Raw genomic sequence first — 15,746 nt, 5'->3', positions numbered from 1 at the left:
GGATTTTCTTTATAAGTTCTTAGACAAACTTAAGAGGTAAGTGCATACTACATATTTAAAAGGCAACAATTATAACTTGCAAGACAATTCATTATTAGAGAAACAAACACATATACTGTAGCTTCAAACAAACACAACTGAAACAGACAGACACCACAATGTTAGTTATATAAAGTCTCCAACAAAATGGACTGATTACTTTTTTGAATATTTAGCCAAAAATGCACAAAACAAAATTAGAAAAAAAATCACCTTTGATATCCACAGTGACCTGGATATTGTCATCAGAGGTCTCACAGCTGTACAGCCCTGAGTGATAGAGCTCAGCTGACTGCACAATGAGTCTCCTCAGGTTGCCCTCAGAATTAATATCCCATTGGTTCTGTTGCGAGAGCTGGACCCCGTCTTTGTACCAGCAGACGTGAGCAGTGGGATCTGTGACCTCACATTCCAATTCGAAAGGTCTGCCCACTTCAAACGACTTGGCCCGTTCCACCTCGAAGTTAGCTGAGAACTTCACCGGTGTAGCTATCATGGGATATTAAGGGACAGACCACATAGAAATCAAGGCTGGCAAGATACAAAACTGGTCTGATGAGCAGAATTACTTGTAAGATGAGAAGGGCTTTGGAGACTCGCACATACATTCAAGGATCACAATAACTCTACATGTAAGAGGTCTTGTCCTTGAAGCACACTCAAAACACAGAGAAAGCAGGGTTTATTAGTGGCGGGAAGAATGTGGAGGAGGGGTTATGTAGTTATTGCACAAACGGAAAAGGTAAGGTCACCTTTGATCTCCACTCGAAACTCTGCAGTATCGTCCTCTGTTGTGCAGCTATAAACACCCGCATGGGCCAGCTCTGCAGATTGGATGACTAACGTCCTTGTGTTGCCTTCTGAGTGGATTTCTAATCCAGTGTTTGAAAAGAGCTGCATACCACCCTTGTACCAGCAAACAGGGGCCTCAGGGTCCGAAACAACACACTGAAGTACAATGGGACAGCCGGCCTCAATGGACTTGGTCTTGAATTCTTCTGGTATTGCTGAGAACTTCACGGGTGGAGCTACAGATATGTGTAGATGTTTAACTTGCATCAATTTAAGGACAGCCTTAAACACAAATTCTTAAGATTATTAATAATTTGATGGACTAAATACCAAGAAGGAAGAGCTAAGGACAACATAGAAGAGCACAATCACAGTTAGTGGCTTAGCTGGGACAGAGCTTGTTAAGTTGTTTTAATTGTATTTGTCAAAATCAGCAACTTCAAATCACCTTGGATGTCCACGTTGAACACTATGGTGTCACCCTTTGTCTTGCAGCTGTATAACCCAGAATTACAAAAATCTGCGGCATGGACAATCAATGTCCGTGACAAGCCTTCGCTCAGCACATCTACTCCACTGTGAGGAAGGAGCTTGGACCCATCTTTGTACCAGTGCACTGTGGCCGAGGGATCTGAGAGCTCACACTGGAGAACGATCAGGGAGCCTGCCGTGATGCTCTTTTTCCTCTCAGCATCCGGAAGTGCTGAAAACCTCACAGGAGGGGCTATGGGTGTTTATAAATGATGGGGAGTTCATTTAGTCGGCATGGGATGCTTTCTGTATTTGTCATTTGCTTCTTGCTGTGGTTTTATAGACTTAAGGACATTCTAAACATGTTTTTGTTAAAAGATCAAAAAAGATCGAAGGTTCACAAGAGTGAATGTTAGTGAGACAGAAATAACATTGCTTTTTGAATCAGTGCTTTCTACTCACCCTCTACTTCCACGTTAAATCTAATGACATCGTCGATGGCATCACAGCAATAGACTCCCGAATGTGAGAATTCTGCCGATTGGATGACAATTCTCCTCATGGTGCCCTCCGATTGGATATGTAGCCCCTCCATTGTTTGTAACTCCACCCCGTTCTTGTACCAGTGCACGGGGGCTGGCGGGTCGGACAGCTCACAGTAGAGCACAATGGGGTTCCCCACTTCCACAAATTTGTTACGATCCATTTCGGAGAGTGGTGAAAACTTCACGAGAGGAGCTGTAAATTTTAGGAAGATTGCGAATAATTTTTACTACCAGTTTTTTCTTACTGAAAACAGAATACAGTGCATGCATGATGTAGTTATTTTGGTCAGATGGGTTGCTGTCATGCAATTGTCTTAATCCCTGTTATTCATTCATTCACTCAATTGCAAAACAATCATGCATATGTACAATCCCAAGTTTCAGGAAGGGTTACCGTTTGAATTCACAAACACACACTTCAACATTTACTCTTTCATACACTTTTTAATAACACATACCTTGAATGTATAAAGCAGCAGAATCCCTAATGCCATAGGCAATGAATGTAATCTCAGCTCCATTGTCTGTGTCTCGAACCCCTCGGATCCTTAGCGACTGATGTGTCCGTGACCGTCTCATGGAGTAGCGCTCATCCTCCTGAAGCTGAGTGCCGTTTAGGAACCATGTCCCAATAACTGAGGCAGACAGCTCGATAGAGAAGCCGGCGTCCTGCCCCTCTGGCACCAAGGCATCCTGTAGAGGGGCTTGGATTCTGGCCACAGGGACTGAAAGAGATTCCAGTTCATGATGTGTAGTGATATATATGAAGTGATATATATGTACGTGATAGAATATAGTGGAATAGACAGATTTGTGCCAGTCAACAGAGCAACATAACGCAATTTTAACCCAATCTATTGTATTGCTTCATCATCACATGTTCTCCTTTATACGGGTTGTTCTGAATTCCAATTCGTAAGACTCCAATTACTGCCATGTTGCATTTTAGCCAATATTAGAAGGATTGGTAGGAAGGTGGAATCAGACCTGGTCCGATAGAAACAGAACTCAAAGCAGAACTCTGTGTCACAAATGTTCAGGAGTTGAGAACCACTGCTATTCCTGGTTAACATTTTTTAAAGACTCTGCAACGGTTTTAGCATGAGTGCATTCTTCTTACCCAAATGAACGGCTCTTGGGAACTCAACGTTGTTGCTCTTGCCGTATTTGTTCACGCTGCAAATGCGGAAGCGATAGTCAGCCTCACACGGAACACTGTCGCCGAGGATCTCCACCGAGGTGGCAGAATCCGTGGTCAGGCACTGCAGCCACTCCTGAGAGCCAGTGCCCACCTCCTGGCGCTCCAGCACGTACCCGGACGGGGGATTCTTCCGTGAGTCCTGAGCGGAGCCCCAGGAAAGAAGAGCTGCGTTGGCACGCTCTGTGTTGATCTGTACACCCACCGGAGAGCTGGGAGGGCAATGCCTGGCCGCTAGAACAATAAGACAAAAACAGTCTTTTGGGCCACTATCTGGATGAAACAAAGGATTTTTATGCACTCCCTTTGAATGTAGAGGTAGTAATTTGGTTATTTGGTTCTGATGGACCTTACCTTTCACTCTAAGCTGAGAGGAAGTCTTGGATCTGCCAGCATAGAATGTCACAAGACCAGAGTCTTGGGGCATCGTGTTCACGAAAACCAGAATGTGTGTTCGACCAAAAGATTTCAGAATGGTCTGGTGGGTTTCTCGCAACTCTACGCTATCTTTGTACCAGTGTATATCCATCTCCTCTTCTTCCACCTCAACACAAAAAGCAGCATTCTCTCCTTCCAAGACATCCACTTTCCTCGGAAGCTTCCGGACAATTGTGCCTGCGAGGACATACATTTTTTAGGCTTCAGTCTACTTTTTCTGCATATTTTGGAGAGCAAACAATAATGTACACTCTTCTCTTTATATGTGAAAAGCAAATTCTAACTTTTGTAACCTTTCTTAATGTACCGCAAATAATGGCAGTGGCAGTTTCACCGAGATCAAGTCCTGAAATATTTACTTTCAACTGAGGCCAGATGAATTACCTTTCACAGCCACCTCTGCAATGCTTCTCCCCCCATCCGGCATCTCACAGAGGTAAATCCCATCGTCATCTACACCGATGTTACGGATAGTCAGTCGCCTCTTCGTCCCCCACTCTTCCATCCCATATTTGGCCCCTGGCTGCAGCCGTCTGTCCTCCAGATACCATGTGATGGGAACGGAGTCCTCTGGAACCTCACACTCCAGAATGGCCAAGTCCCGTTCCCACACCTCAAGATCAATGAGAGGCTGCTTGAACCGCACAGGCGGCTCTGGCATTTGGGAGAAGGAAAGACACCAGGTTGATTAGAGTAATGAGACACATTGTGGGGGCATGAGGAGAGCAACCTTGAGAAATTTAATACTTAAGTATTAAATATTTATTTATATTATGTAGTAAGCATGAATGAAATGGACATCTTAACAATTAAGCGCTGAGTTAAAGTGATGTTTTTGCATTAGTATAATATTTACATATTCAAATTTACCACTGATGTACACATTAAATGTGTTTTTGGATGGATGAAGTACACTTATGTTACACATTAACTATAATAATTAACATATCCTTCTTTTTAATTTATTATGCAGATTCTTAAATTAAAAAAACTATTTTCTAAAATAAAATATATTCTTTCCTATGTTGATAACAAATTGAAAACAATCCTAATTAGTTTATGAAGAACTGATTAAGGAATGCAGAGAAGACTTCAGTTAGGCTGCTTTAGGCAATGACAGTAGTGGACTACTTAAGAACCTCTTTTCCAAATAGAGAACAGATTCTCAAAATAGATTGCGTGCAAATTGTTCAAACTACTTTGCAACTGTACATTCTGGGCCTTAAACTGCCCCGTAATCTGTAAAATGAAACGCATTTGGTGGTAAATACCAGTGAAGCAAACAAGATAGGCAGAATCATGAGACAAGTTGCTCATTTAGGTGAGGTATGAAAAGATCATTAACACATCGGAGTGTTAGATAGGAAATAAACTGTTTGTAACTGACACCAGCAGACAGTATCAGACAGTTGTAAACAAAAGAATGTTGACTGTAGCAGCCTGGGTTGACTCTGTAGCTCCTTATTTATGTTATCCAACCATAGCAGGCAAATGTAATACAGAATCCCACAACCAAATTGTTGAATTCAGGCTATGTACAAGCCTCCTACTCTCTGTAAAACACTGATCTAACATTTCTGGTCTTCCCATGCGCCATGTAAGAACTCTCTCTCTCTCTCTCTCTCTCTCTCACAATACTTGCCATTTTCTGGACTTCCCATGCGCCATGTAAGAAATCTGATCCCATCCCCAAAGATTTCGATCACATGGACGCCCAGAAGACCTTTCCCAAGCTAAGTGACTTTGCAGACAGTGCTGCAGCTATCAGAATCCGCCTCTAGCCCATGAGCTCGGCGGATCAGATAGTTGGACATCTCACGGGTCAAATATCAGATATTTAAGACATTAATCATCAGTCCTCCAGTTAGGCCACTTCAGAAAAGTCAATGCCAAATCATTTGCTAACTTAAAATGTTTCTTAATGTGCCATTTAGCATTTTATAAATCCTATTTGGCTTAACAACAATGGTTCATGTGATTACTGTAGACAGGTTAAAGGTTGGGATATTATTTGGGATTGGGTTTATATTTGTCTCGTAAATGATAAAGCCATTGTGTGGATGACAAAAACTGTTCCTTTGCCAATAGAATGATGACTCACCCTTTACAGAGAGATGTACTGCACTCAGAGTTTGTCCCGCCGAATTGGAAGCAGCACAGACATAAACACCATTGTCCTTCTGCTTACAGTACAACACTTTCAGGGTGAAGTAGCCCTCCCTGTCCTCATATAACAAGTAACGTCTCCCAGAAAGAATCAGCCGTCCATCTTTCCTCCAAATGATTTCTGGTTTGGGCTTCCCAGTCACAAAGCAGCGAAATTTGGCGTGCTTGCCTTCTGTCACTGCAAACATTTTAACTTTAGTCGACTTGGTCACGGTGTCGTCTTTGAGCCTATTGGACACCTGCCTGCCGGTCCTCTGCTTGCTCTGGTGGGCCTTCCAGTGGCCGTTTGTGTAACCGTTACGATTTCCATCGTCCTCGTGTCCTGGCCCCGCATCCACCAGCAGCACGGCTCCCGCCAACCCTTCCCCAAAATCGTTGCGGGCCTTGCAGGTATACACGCCTCCATCCGGCGCCCGGGTCTTAAAGATCTTAAGCTGGAACCACCCGCCGTCCTGGTATCCCACGCTAAAATGCGTGCTTTCAAAGATTTCATTGAGTTTACGTCCATCTTTCTCCCAGATGACGTCAGGCCGTGGCTTTCCCCACAGCTTGCAGGAGAAGACGGCATCCTCTCCACGACCAACACGAGTGGAGAGAGGCTTGATCAGGAACCGTGGCTTGTTTTCCTCCCGCAGTTCCATCTCCTGCGCCTCCCCTTCCACATTCAGTGTGGCCGCTGCATACGTTTCCCCGATGCTGTTCTTTGCTTTGCATATGTACTGACCACTGTCCTCTGTGGTCACCGACGAAATGATGAGATTGTAAACATTGCCGTCCTCAAACACCCTGTATCGCCCCTGCGGGTCGATCTTTAGGTTGTTTCGCTCCCAAATGACCGCGGGCCTTGGATCACCGCCAATCTGACACTTCAGGACTGCATCTGTGCCGCTTTGCACCACCACAGGCCTCGGGTAGGCCAAGAACCGTGGCGCACCGCCAAACACATCCATCTCCTTTCCTTGGCCGCCTCCGCTCGGCCTATGTGCAATCAGTCACTCACAAGTGCTTGGATAGGACAGGACTTCTGCACTGGGCAAGGGTCTAAATCGGGAAAGAAATTGAGAAATTAGATTAATACCCAGCAGAACTCATCAACATTTAGGCAAGATTTCATCTTTAAAAACATTTAATTCTCTGCCTTCATTGTAGGTATGTGCTTCTGAGAGCAAATGGATGGTATGATTACTGCGGCTAATTGAATTAGCCATGCCTGCGTGGGAGAAACGCAGGCTAGTTTTGAGGGGTGTGTGCGCTGTGGTCCTGTTGGAACAGCAGCCACAACAGATAGCCAGCACAGCTGGTGCTGTATTTCAATGGGAAAGTGCTTAATATAGTATGACCTAAAAAAAAACCTGCGAGGGAGCGTGTGTCAGGTATCACAAAGAACGCCCTGAACCCCGTGTGCTCACACAAACACTGACCAAACGCACAGTATGCCCACCCGAGAGACCTTAGAGTCAAAATATGCTAAGCCTCCATCACACCCTTTGTTGGCAGCCATTGGCAGAAAATTCCGTCTCAAAATGTCACCGTTAAAATTGGTTTTCCCTGTCATATTACCAAATAAATAGCTGCAGGGTAGACGTCCTTCCCCGGAGCGATCAATCCCACCATTGGAGTCGGTTGGAATTCTCAGTCTGGACCTAAGGATTTGGTTGGTTTACATCTAAAAGCTGGACCTGAAATGCATGTTCACTCACCCAGAAACCTGAATCTCTGGGAGTCCATGTGGACGTGTCCTGGGGCGGGATATAGTTTGAACGTCCAAACTCAGAATGTACATTTATTTTAAGCCATTTGTTGACTATAGTAAATATATAAATACATTTTTAGGAGGCCTGTATTAGAAAGAACTCCTTGCTTGGCCCACAATACAGTTTTATAGGTATCATGCAGTGTGGAACAACAATGTCTAGATGAACTGGTATTGGATATCGGCCGATTATGGACTGAATTAGTGTCTTGGAGAGTATCCCAATACTGACACCAGATACTATGCACATCAAAAATGGCAGATATATTATATTGTAATTACATTTAACAGGGGACAATATATTTACTATCATCGATTATCTTATTATTTACGCCAAACAAGCAGTCTAACCCTATACTGCTCAGTAAAAGTTATGGATTGAATCAGTATTGGGTGATTAGACGGGTTTAGAAGGTTTGGGAAAAAGTAATATCAGTCCATCCCAACATGAACCACAGGTCAACATAAATAAAAAATCTTCCCTGGTTCTATGTTCAAAATACAACAATAAGCCTACGTTATGAATCGTTTCATAGGTCCACTGTCGCACTCTTTACTGTTTCCAACAATATAAATATTTGTTCCACACTAAATAAAAACATCATGATTGCGGCAAGAACAGTTTGAACTTGGAACTAAATAGTCTGTATCTCTGAAATAACTCACACTTGCACTCCCACCAACACTTTGGTACATTTCACAGCTCCACATCATTTCATTAAATGGTAAAACAAAAGAGATCCTGAAGGACGAATGCGTCGGAAGCAGCTTGGATGTCCCCGCGGAGGCTTAACGGGAGGAGATTAACCCCTGTGTTTACTTGTCTGGTTGAATTGGAATGACCTTTGCCCCCCAGTGAAGCTGCTCCGCGCACCCCCGTCATGACCCACCTCGCTTCAGCCACCAGGAACCGTCCTCCACATACATTCCGCACACATTGGCAGATGATCCTCCTCCCAAAAAAAATCGGCGTTGTTTTGTCTTCCGGGAGGAGGAGGCTGGTGAATAATTTCCAGTTCCAGTTTAGAATCGCGATATCAAAAGAATTGGCGTCCGAGGTCCCGAGTAGGTTGCCGGCGCATTTCGGCAAACTGGACTCTGGCCGATGACGGTTAGAAAACTAAAAACTTGGTGTTCAGCACAGCTCCAGCGCTGCTTTACCCCCCGAATCTCTGCGCCGCTCAGTCCTCAGACACCCCAAGTGTCATTGTTCGTGGAAGACCGTTAAATGCTTTTGCAGCTGCCGCCGTCCCCTAAAAATACCGGCCGCCTCGATGACAGCAGTGAAGATAAGTCAGGCTCTTCCATTCACTTGCTCGCAGGGGGGCTAAAGATAGGTGTGGATGACTGCTCCGGGGTAGACTGCTTAGCTGACTTGAGACCCTGCAATAAAAACCGAAGGAGAGGGCCAGGCTTCTGGTGTGTTCTAAAATCTTTAAAGCTCATCCCCTATAAATCCCCACTCCATTTGTCTGATTCCAAAAAAGCGACACGGCCTTTATTGTAGGTTGAATGAGAAGGAGATAATGATGGATGATGGAGGTGGTTGTGATAAGGCTTGGGTCAGAAAACAACTTCTGAGAAGATATCAGCAAAAGTTGCAGCGGTGCATTGAAAGTTAGTTGCAAGATGCAGTTTTGCACCAAATCTGTGTTAGCTGCTGTTTTGTATTAGTCCTCGAAAGCCGCACGGTGTAAGGTTCTCTAGTATTGAGCCTCTACTTGTAGGTGTTCACACTTTTAGAAAACCTTAAATTGCAGAAGCTTTTAACATGTATCTTCCCTAAGTGCTGAAATGCTAAGTGTTTGTTATGCAGAGGTCAAATGTTTACAGACAAAACATAACTCAAATTAATGATAAATGACGATGGTGTTCCACGTTTATACAAACCTGTCGCTCACCCTCACGACAGCAATTCTAAGTGCTGACAAAGGGTTGATATGTTCTGATTGGACTCCAGGATTATAGCCTCATACGCATGATTGGATGGGAACTAAAACGTTTATCACAATTTTCGGTTATTTACTTACCAGCATGGAAACAGCACTACTCTTATGCAGTGCTGCTTTAAACCCAGCAACACAAATAATGTGTTGTTGTTGTTGTTGTTGTTGTTGTTAGGGACCCAGCCCATATTGCTTTTATTAGTGAAAACTGAAGTCAGTGGTTCTTGGATCCGCTGCACTCACGGACGAGATGAATAAAATGTGTATTCGGGGCAGTCCTGACATTCCATCATCCAAGTTTGATCCAGATTGGTCCATTATCAATCGGTCCACAATAATTTAGTAAAAAACTTTTTATCATCGCCACAATGCGCGTGCATGTGCAATTGACGGCTCGCACAGGTCACATGATAGCATTGCAGTCTAGTGATTGGTCAACAACCGAATCCTAACCAAGATGGAGGCACATGCAGACGGGACTGACGTCAGAACTTCAGGGATGTCATAGATCTGACCAACCCACTGACAATCTCAATAAAATTTGTATTCGGGGAAGTTCCAACAATACTTTAATTAGGGGAAACTTAAGGGGGAGTTCAGTTCAGTTCCTCCCGTTCCTTCTGGAACATTGGGCGACGAGTCCCCACCATTTACCAGAATGGCGTCTTCTCGTCGTTTCCATAACACATAGCATTAAATAAGTGCAGATAAAAACACAATAATATCAACATATTTACAAACTTGCACTGGATGTGGTAATATATATCTGAGGTAATTGTAATTGAGCTGTGCAAATGGAATTGTAAGGACCAAAATCATAACACATCGCTCTTCAAAGGCTCTGGGTTGATGGTTCTACCCTCCAGAACTCTCCGGTGTTTTTGGGGTCTGAAGGCCGGTGGTCGTGACGGAGGGTGGTTGTGGTGGAGTGGGACGGTGCACGTGGACCCGGCCATCTCCATGTGTCAGGCTGTTGTGCATTGGTGCGACGTGGCCCTTCAGCTGCTTGGAGGCTCATGTTGTACAAACTCGCACTCTCTCCGCTCTGATTTCAGCTGTTGGAAGTAATCTGAGCGGTGAGCGCTCCGTTGTGAAATGCTTTGTGCTTCCCCCTTGATAGGTGAAGAAGGAGCTGGAGAGCAGCTTGTGGGGGGGGGATTTCTTATACTTAAACACAGTATTTAGTATACAGTATATACAGTACATACATATATTTATATGTTTTTATATATTTTATAGTTATATAAACCTGTATAAATTATTGTATATTTACCGGATCTAATTTAACCTTGAATGCAAGTACCTGCCTGATCTGCCTTTATTACATTACTCTCTTGCTTACATTTACATTTACATTTAGTCATTTAGCAGAAGCTTTTATCCAAAGCGACTTACAAGGGAGAATAACATTCAGCTACATTGCGACAGAGATTAGTGTAACAACAACATTGGTGTAACAATAAATACTGCAAGGTGGTGCTAAGTAAGTGCTTGTACAAATTGTCATTGTTTTAAACATTTTATTGTTGATCTCTACTTTGGTTCTTCCTGATCTGTGTTAACATGATTGCAAAGGGCTTCGGGATCTGAGAAAAGGGGTTTGGATATTAAATGCAATATAAAACACCAATCAGCCACAACATTAAAACCAGTGAGACGTAAAGTGAATAACATTTATCACCTCGTTCCAATGGCGCCTGTCAAGGGGTGGGATGTATGAGGCAGCAAGTGAACGGTCAAGTTCTTGAAATTGATGTGTTGGAAACAGGAAAAATAGACAAGCGTAAGCATCTGAGCCACTTTGACAAGGACCAAATTGTGATGCTAGACGACTGGGTCAGAGCGTCTCCAAAACCACAGGTCATGTGGGGTGTTCCCAGTATGCAGTGGTTAGTAGCTCCCAAAAGTGGTCCAAGAAAGGACAACTGGTGAAGTGGCGACAGGGTCATGGTGCCCATGGGCTCATTGATGCAAGTGGGGAGCAAAGTCTAGCCCGTCTGGCTCGATCCCACAGAAGAGCTACTGTGGCACAAATTGGTTAAAAGTTAATGCTGCTATGATAGAAAGGTGTATAACATGCCCGAGAAAAATCTGTTGAAGTCCGACATATTGAAATCTCTCGGGTCATAATGTCCAGTGATAAGAATTCCGGTGAAATCCCAATTTGAATCAGTGCTAGGCAATAAAACGATAACAATATTTATCGCAATATTTTTTTCCTCTGTCTTAATAAAATAGACTCGATCATTTTGATAAAAAAGAATTCCACAGATCTGTTAATTTTCGCATTCGGCAAGTTGCAACGGAAAGCCAATCAGTTTGGACGATCTAAAGCTGGAAAGAGATGATGTATCATTCACAACAGTAACACATAGATCCATAGTTTGCATTTTTTGGGGATATTTAGGTTACAACCCAAAGCAGATGGTAAATATCCATTGTGCAAAATGATGTGGATGAGACGGGCAACAACACAAACTTTATTTTTACTTTAGACCTACTTGCCATATTTATTTTAGTTATGGTTTTATCTAAATTGTATTGAAGTGAAATGTTAATTAAAAACAGCTGCACTTGTAACTTATTGTTCATGAACGGAAATTATTTGATTTAAAGTAGTAATATTCCTAATATTTATTAAAATAATTCATATTCAATAAAACAATAAATTATAAACCGACATGCCTTCGTGGTGTCATTTTTGATACAGCCTATCAATTGTTTTTAAGCTCAATAAACACAGATAATATTTGAGCGGAATCTCTTCCATTTGTCCAGGAAATTGAAATCTTCAAGGACAGGTGAACCGGCACCAATTTGTTCCAGCGGAAACTCTGGGAGCCACACGATATCCGTGGTTATTAGCGGTGGTTTTAATTCCATGGCTGAGGGTGCAATTTAGCCCTTGTAACTCTTAAAAATGTACCTTTCTTTTTAATTGTTTTTCAACATCGACATTGAGAAAACATGCATTTAACAATTCAAAAGAACGTGTTCACCCACCTCAGGTAATAACATCCCATTCTCTATGAGGTTTCTTTAGAAGTTTCTTCTGAAGACCGCTCAAAGGGGTTGAGCTTTTAGCGCAGAATTAGCAAACATACAAAATGTAGCTAGCATTCATGCTAATGGTGTGAGGACAATGAGAACGTTCTAATGATTTTCCTCAAATGTACTCAAACAAAATAAATAAAGTACCTTCAAGCTACACTTTTGGTAACCCTGAGTGACTGTCTAAGTCAACTTGATCGCAATACAAGTGAAAATAAGGAAAAAATATAACAAGATAACTTCCTTTACTTCTCTCCGCGGCCCTCTGGGCACTCACATCATGCAACTTCCTGTTGAACGTGTGCTTGCGGAATATTCCAAATATTTCATAGGGGTGAATGTAGGTGACAGGGTAACGGGGGGTGGGGGGGGGGTTGACTGAATTTTATGGGACAGGTACATTTTTTCATAATCTGTAATGAATTACTCACAAACATTATGTTTCGAGCAGGACATATGAAATGGATTCATGCAGTATTGCCAAATCAATACGATTTCCGAAAGGGTTTCAATGATTATACTTCAAGGTTAAAGTTTAGTGTTAGTGGGTCCGCGCAGGAGAAAATGCTGTTTTCTAAGTGTGGGTAGTTTTTAGTCAGGATTTAAGCTGTTTATCTGAAACTTGAATGTACTGTAGGGTGTTTTTACTTAAGTGTAAAACACGTTCACCTTGACATGAATATTTGTAAATTTAATACCACTGGATCCCCCCCCCCCCATCATGGAATTACCCATGAGACCTGTGGGCGGGACTTATTTCTAAATCGGCAAACGTGATTGGTCAGAGGTGAAACGCCAGCTTTAGATCGTCCAAACTGATTGGCTTTCCGTTGCAACTTGCCGAATGCGGAAATGAATAGATCTGTGGAATTATTTTAGCAATTTTATTTGATTGAAATGGTGATGAGTCTATTTTATTTAGACATTGAGGAAAAAAATACAAAATAAAATAAATATATATATATATACCTGTATGTATAAATATACAAGTATACAAGTATATATATATACACAAGTATATATATATACTGTATATACACACACAATATATCATCAGTATCCATATATATATAAACATCTTTGATTCGCTTAAATATGTACAAATAGTTTTGCCACTTGTTTTCCCAACCATTGGGTCCAAGAACATGCAATGATCCTGACAACTTAACTCTTTACGTTACTTGGCCCATGACCTCGGCTTTACGTCCCACAATTTTTGTCACAACAGTAAATTAGAGTGTGACAGATGTTCCTGCACGGCTGGATGTATGTGTTGGCTGTATAACAATACTTTCTAAACTGATATTACTGGTCAAAACAGGCTATTCCACATTGCATATTAAGAAACAGTTTAATGTTAATTTTAGCCACGCAGAGCTTGCTTTTATTACATCATAGAGAACGGAGGGAGCGGCAAATGGGATATATCTAAATTATTATATATTTCACACATATTTAAATGCATTTCTTTATGGAAAATATACATTATCAGTCAAATACCGATAGAACCAGTTTGGAAATGTCCTGGGACCCCGTGTGCATATCAAGTGACCACTCACGGGGCCGCCGACCCCAGGTTGAGAACCCCCCGTTCGAGCTGTCTGACTCATGGTCTTTCCTGCAGGTGTATGAATACGGTCGTAGTTATGAGAATGTCCAAAATGGGAGCGCTCGCCCTCGGCGCCCAATCTCTCCCTCTCCCCCCTCGTCTCCCTCTCTCCAAAGGCTAAGCTCGCAATTTGCATCACAGGCCGTAAAATTCATGTTGTAGACTTAGGCAAAGAATTTATTAGGAACATCTTGGCGGTCGGATGTCGTATCAAATCGTCCTGAGGTCAGAAGGTTATTTTGAGGGATGACAGTCACTTGTGTATAAATGTCTTACGGTGCGTGACGGATCACCCCGAGTAATGGCACTAATATGGTAGCACTGCGATATTTAAAGCTTTATTTGCATCATTTATTGACATTTGATGTGGTAACTTCAGCACATGGGCCGTCTCTGCACATGTGATGTGCCCGGTCGTTTTGACGTATCAATATCGTCCCGGTTATAGCGAGACGCCAACCGTGTTCGTAGCTGCCGTTCTTCTGTATCAGATAGTTTTAGCCTGAAAATTGCAGAGGAAAATAAAAATAACAATAGTGGATTACTATAATTATTATTATAATTATTATAATTATATCTACTACTACTACTACTACTACTACTACTACGACTACTACTACTACTAATAATAATAATAATACAAATATTATAATTTCATTATAGTTATTATTATAATAAAAATAATAATAATTATTATTATTATTATTATATATTTTTATTTCATTTACTTTGAGTCAAAAGAGACTGTCTTCGAGTCTCTTTTAACATTATCACAATTCCTATGATGACCACTAGGGGAGCTGTGGGATACCTTATAAGCTGGGGGCCATGCAGAGGGGCTTCCTTTGGCCTAAACATGACTTATTTTGGAAAAATGGACAAAAAAAGTAACATTTTACTTTTTACCTCATATGATGTTTATAGTCATTTATACTTTTTTTGTTTGGTTTTTGCTAAATGTGAACAAGGTGTGGTGGTATTTTCACCGTGGGTGTCTCGACGTGAACTGTGATAATATGAATTATAAATTGTGCACAGAACCGCGCCCATCTCTCTCCGAGGAAACATGACAGCATAGCGTTTCGGGGACACTTCTTCCTTTCTTTTCCCTGACAGAGGAATGTGCGAGCGGCGGCATCCAGAGCAGCGGAGACGTGTTCAGACACTGACCCGGGGCCGACACTCGACACACAGTCTAAGGCGGCGGTGCTGCACCGCCCACCCAAAAACACCCCCACACGCATCGTATGGAACATTATAATGCACGGTGAATTAAACGCCGGACGGGGTCGAGTCACGCGGCGTCGCAGGCATCGGTACCCGCCGCTCGAAAGCCGCTGCTCGATCGGAAGCCAAGGAGGATGACGTGGTGCGTCGTGGTTGTGAGATGCTATTGCTCTCGTCAACAGTGGAAATTGCTTAAATAATCGAATCGTTCATTTATGTTCACGTGATTCAGATGATTCATTGAATCAAGGCAGACACTTTTATGAGGAATGCCACAGTACCGTAACTTGCACTTCATGTAGACCAAAGCGTGCTTTACACCGAATCCGTATGCGCATCTGACAGTTGGAGCTCCCCCCTGGTGGCCATCTGTTTTTCTTGTTCCCAGTACAACGGCGTAGTTTGCTCAGCCGGATATTTACTTTTTTCTTTTTTCTTTTTTTTTACCTTGAATGAGAGCTTAAAAAGTCCTTTATATAGAGTTTGCAAAGTGTGGAAAAAGTAAAAAAAA

The 15,746-nt window shown here is 42.4% G+C and overlaps 1 protein-coding gene across 6 annotated transcripts in view; it reads right to left on the bottom strand.

Moving 5' to 3' along the window:
• The window catches only part of obsl1b (obscurin like cytoskeletal adaptor 1b), a 46,505-nt gene extending 37,907 nt beyond the window's left edge, over positions 1–8,598 (bottom strand). For all 6 annotated transcript variants that reach the window (XM_080019142.1, XM_080019144.1, XM_080019146.1 and 3 more), the window contains exons 1-10: positions 8,293–8,598; positions 5,585–6,690; positions 3,868–4,137; positions 3,400–3,660; positions 2,968–3,279; positions 2,306–2,572; positions 1,765–2,040; positions 1,280–1,555; positions 792–1,067; positions 253–528 (exon numbers count right to left, since the gene is read on the bottom strand). In XM_080019142.1, coding sequence (XP_079875268.1) covers positions 253–528; positions 792–1,067; positions 1,280–1,555; positions 1,765–2,040; positions 2,306–2,572; positions 2,968–3,279; positions 3,400–3,660; positions 3,868–4,137; positions 5,585–6,599 — 3,229 coding nt within the window. In that variant the 5' untranslated portion in view covers positions 6,600–6,690; positions 8,293–8,598. The remainder of the gene's footprint in view (positions 1–252; positions 529–791; positions 1,068–1,279; positions 1,556–1,764; positions 2,041–2,305; positions 2,573–2,967; positions 3,280–3,399; positions 3,661–3,867; positions 4,138–5,584; positions 6,691–8,292) is intronic.
• Positions 8,599–15,746: the final 7,148 nt, after the last annotated feature.

The sequence above is a fragment of the Zeus faber genome (genome assembly GCF_960531495.2).
Source record: "Zeus faber genome assembly, chromosome: 18".
Lineage (NCBI taxonomy): Eukaryota > Metazoa > Chordata > Actinopteri > Zeiformes > Zeidae > Zeus > Zeus faber.
Note: the sequence above shows the minus strand (reverse complement) of the source record. Positions and strands in the feature narration are given on the sequence as shown.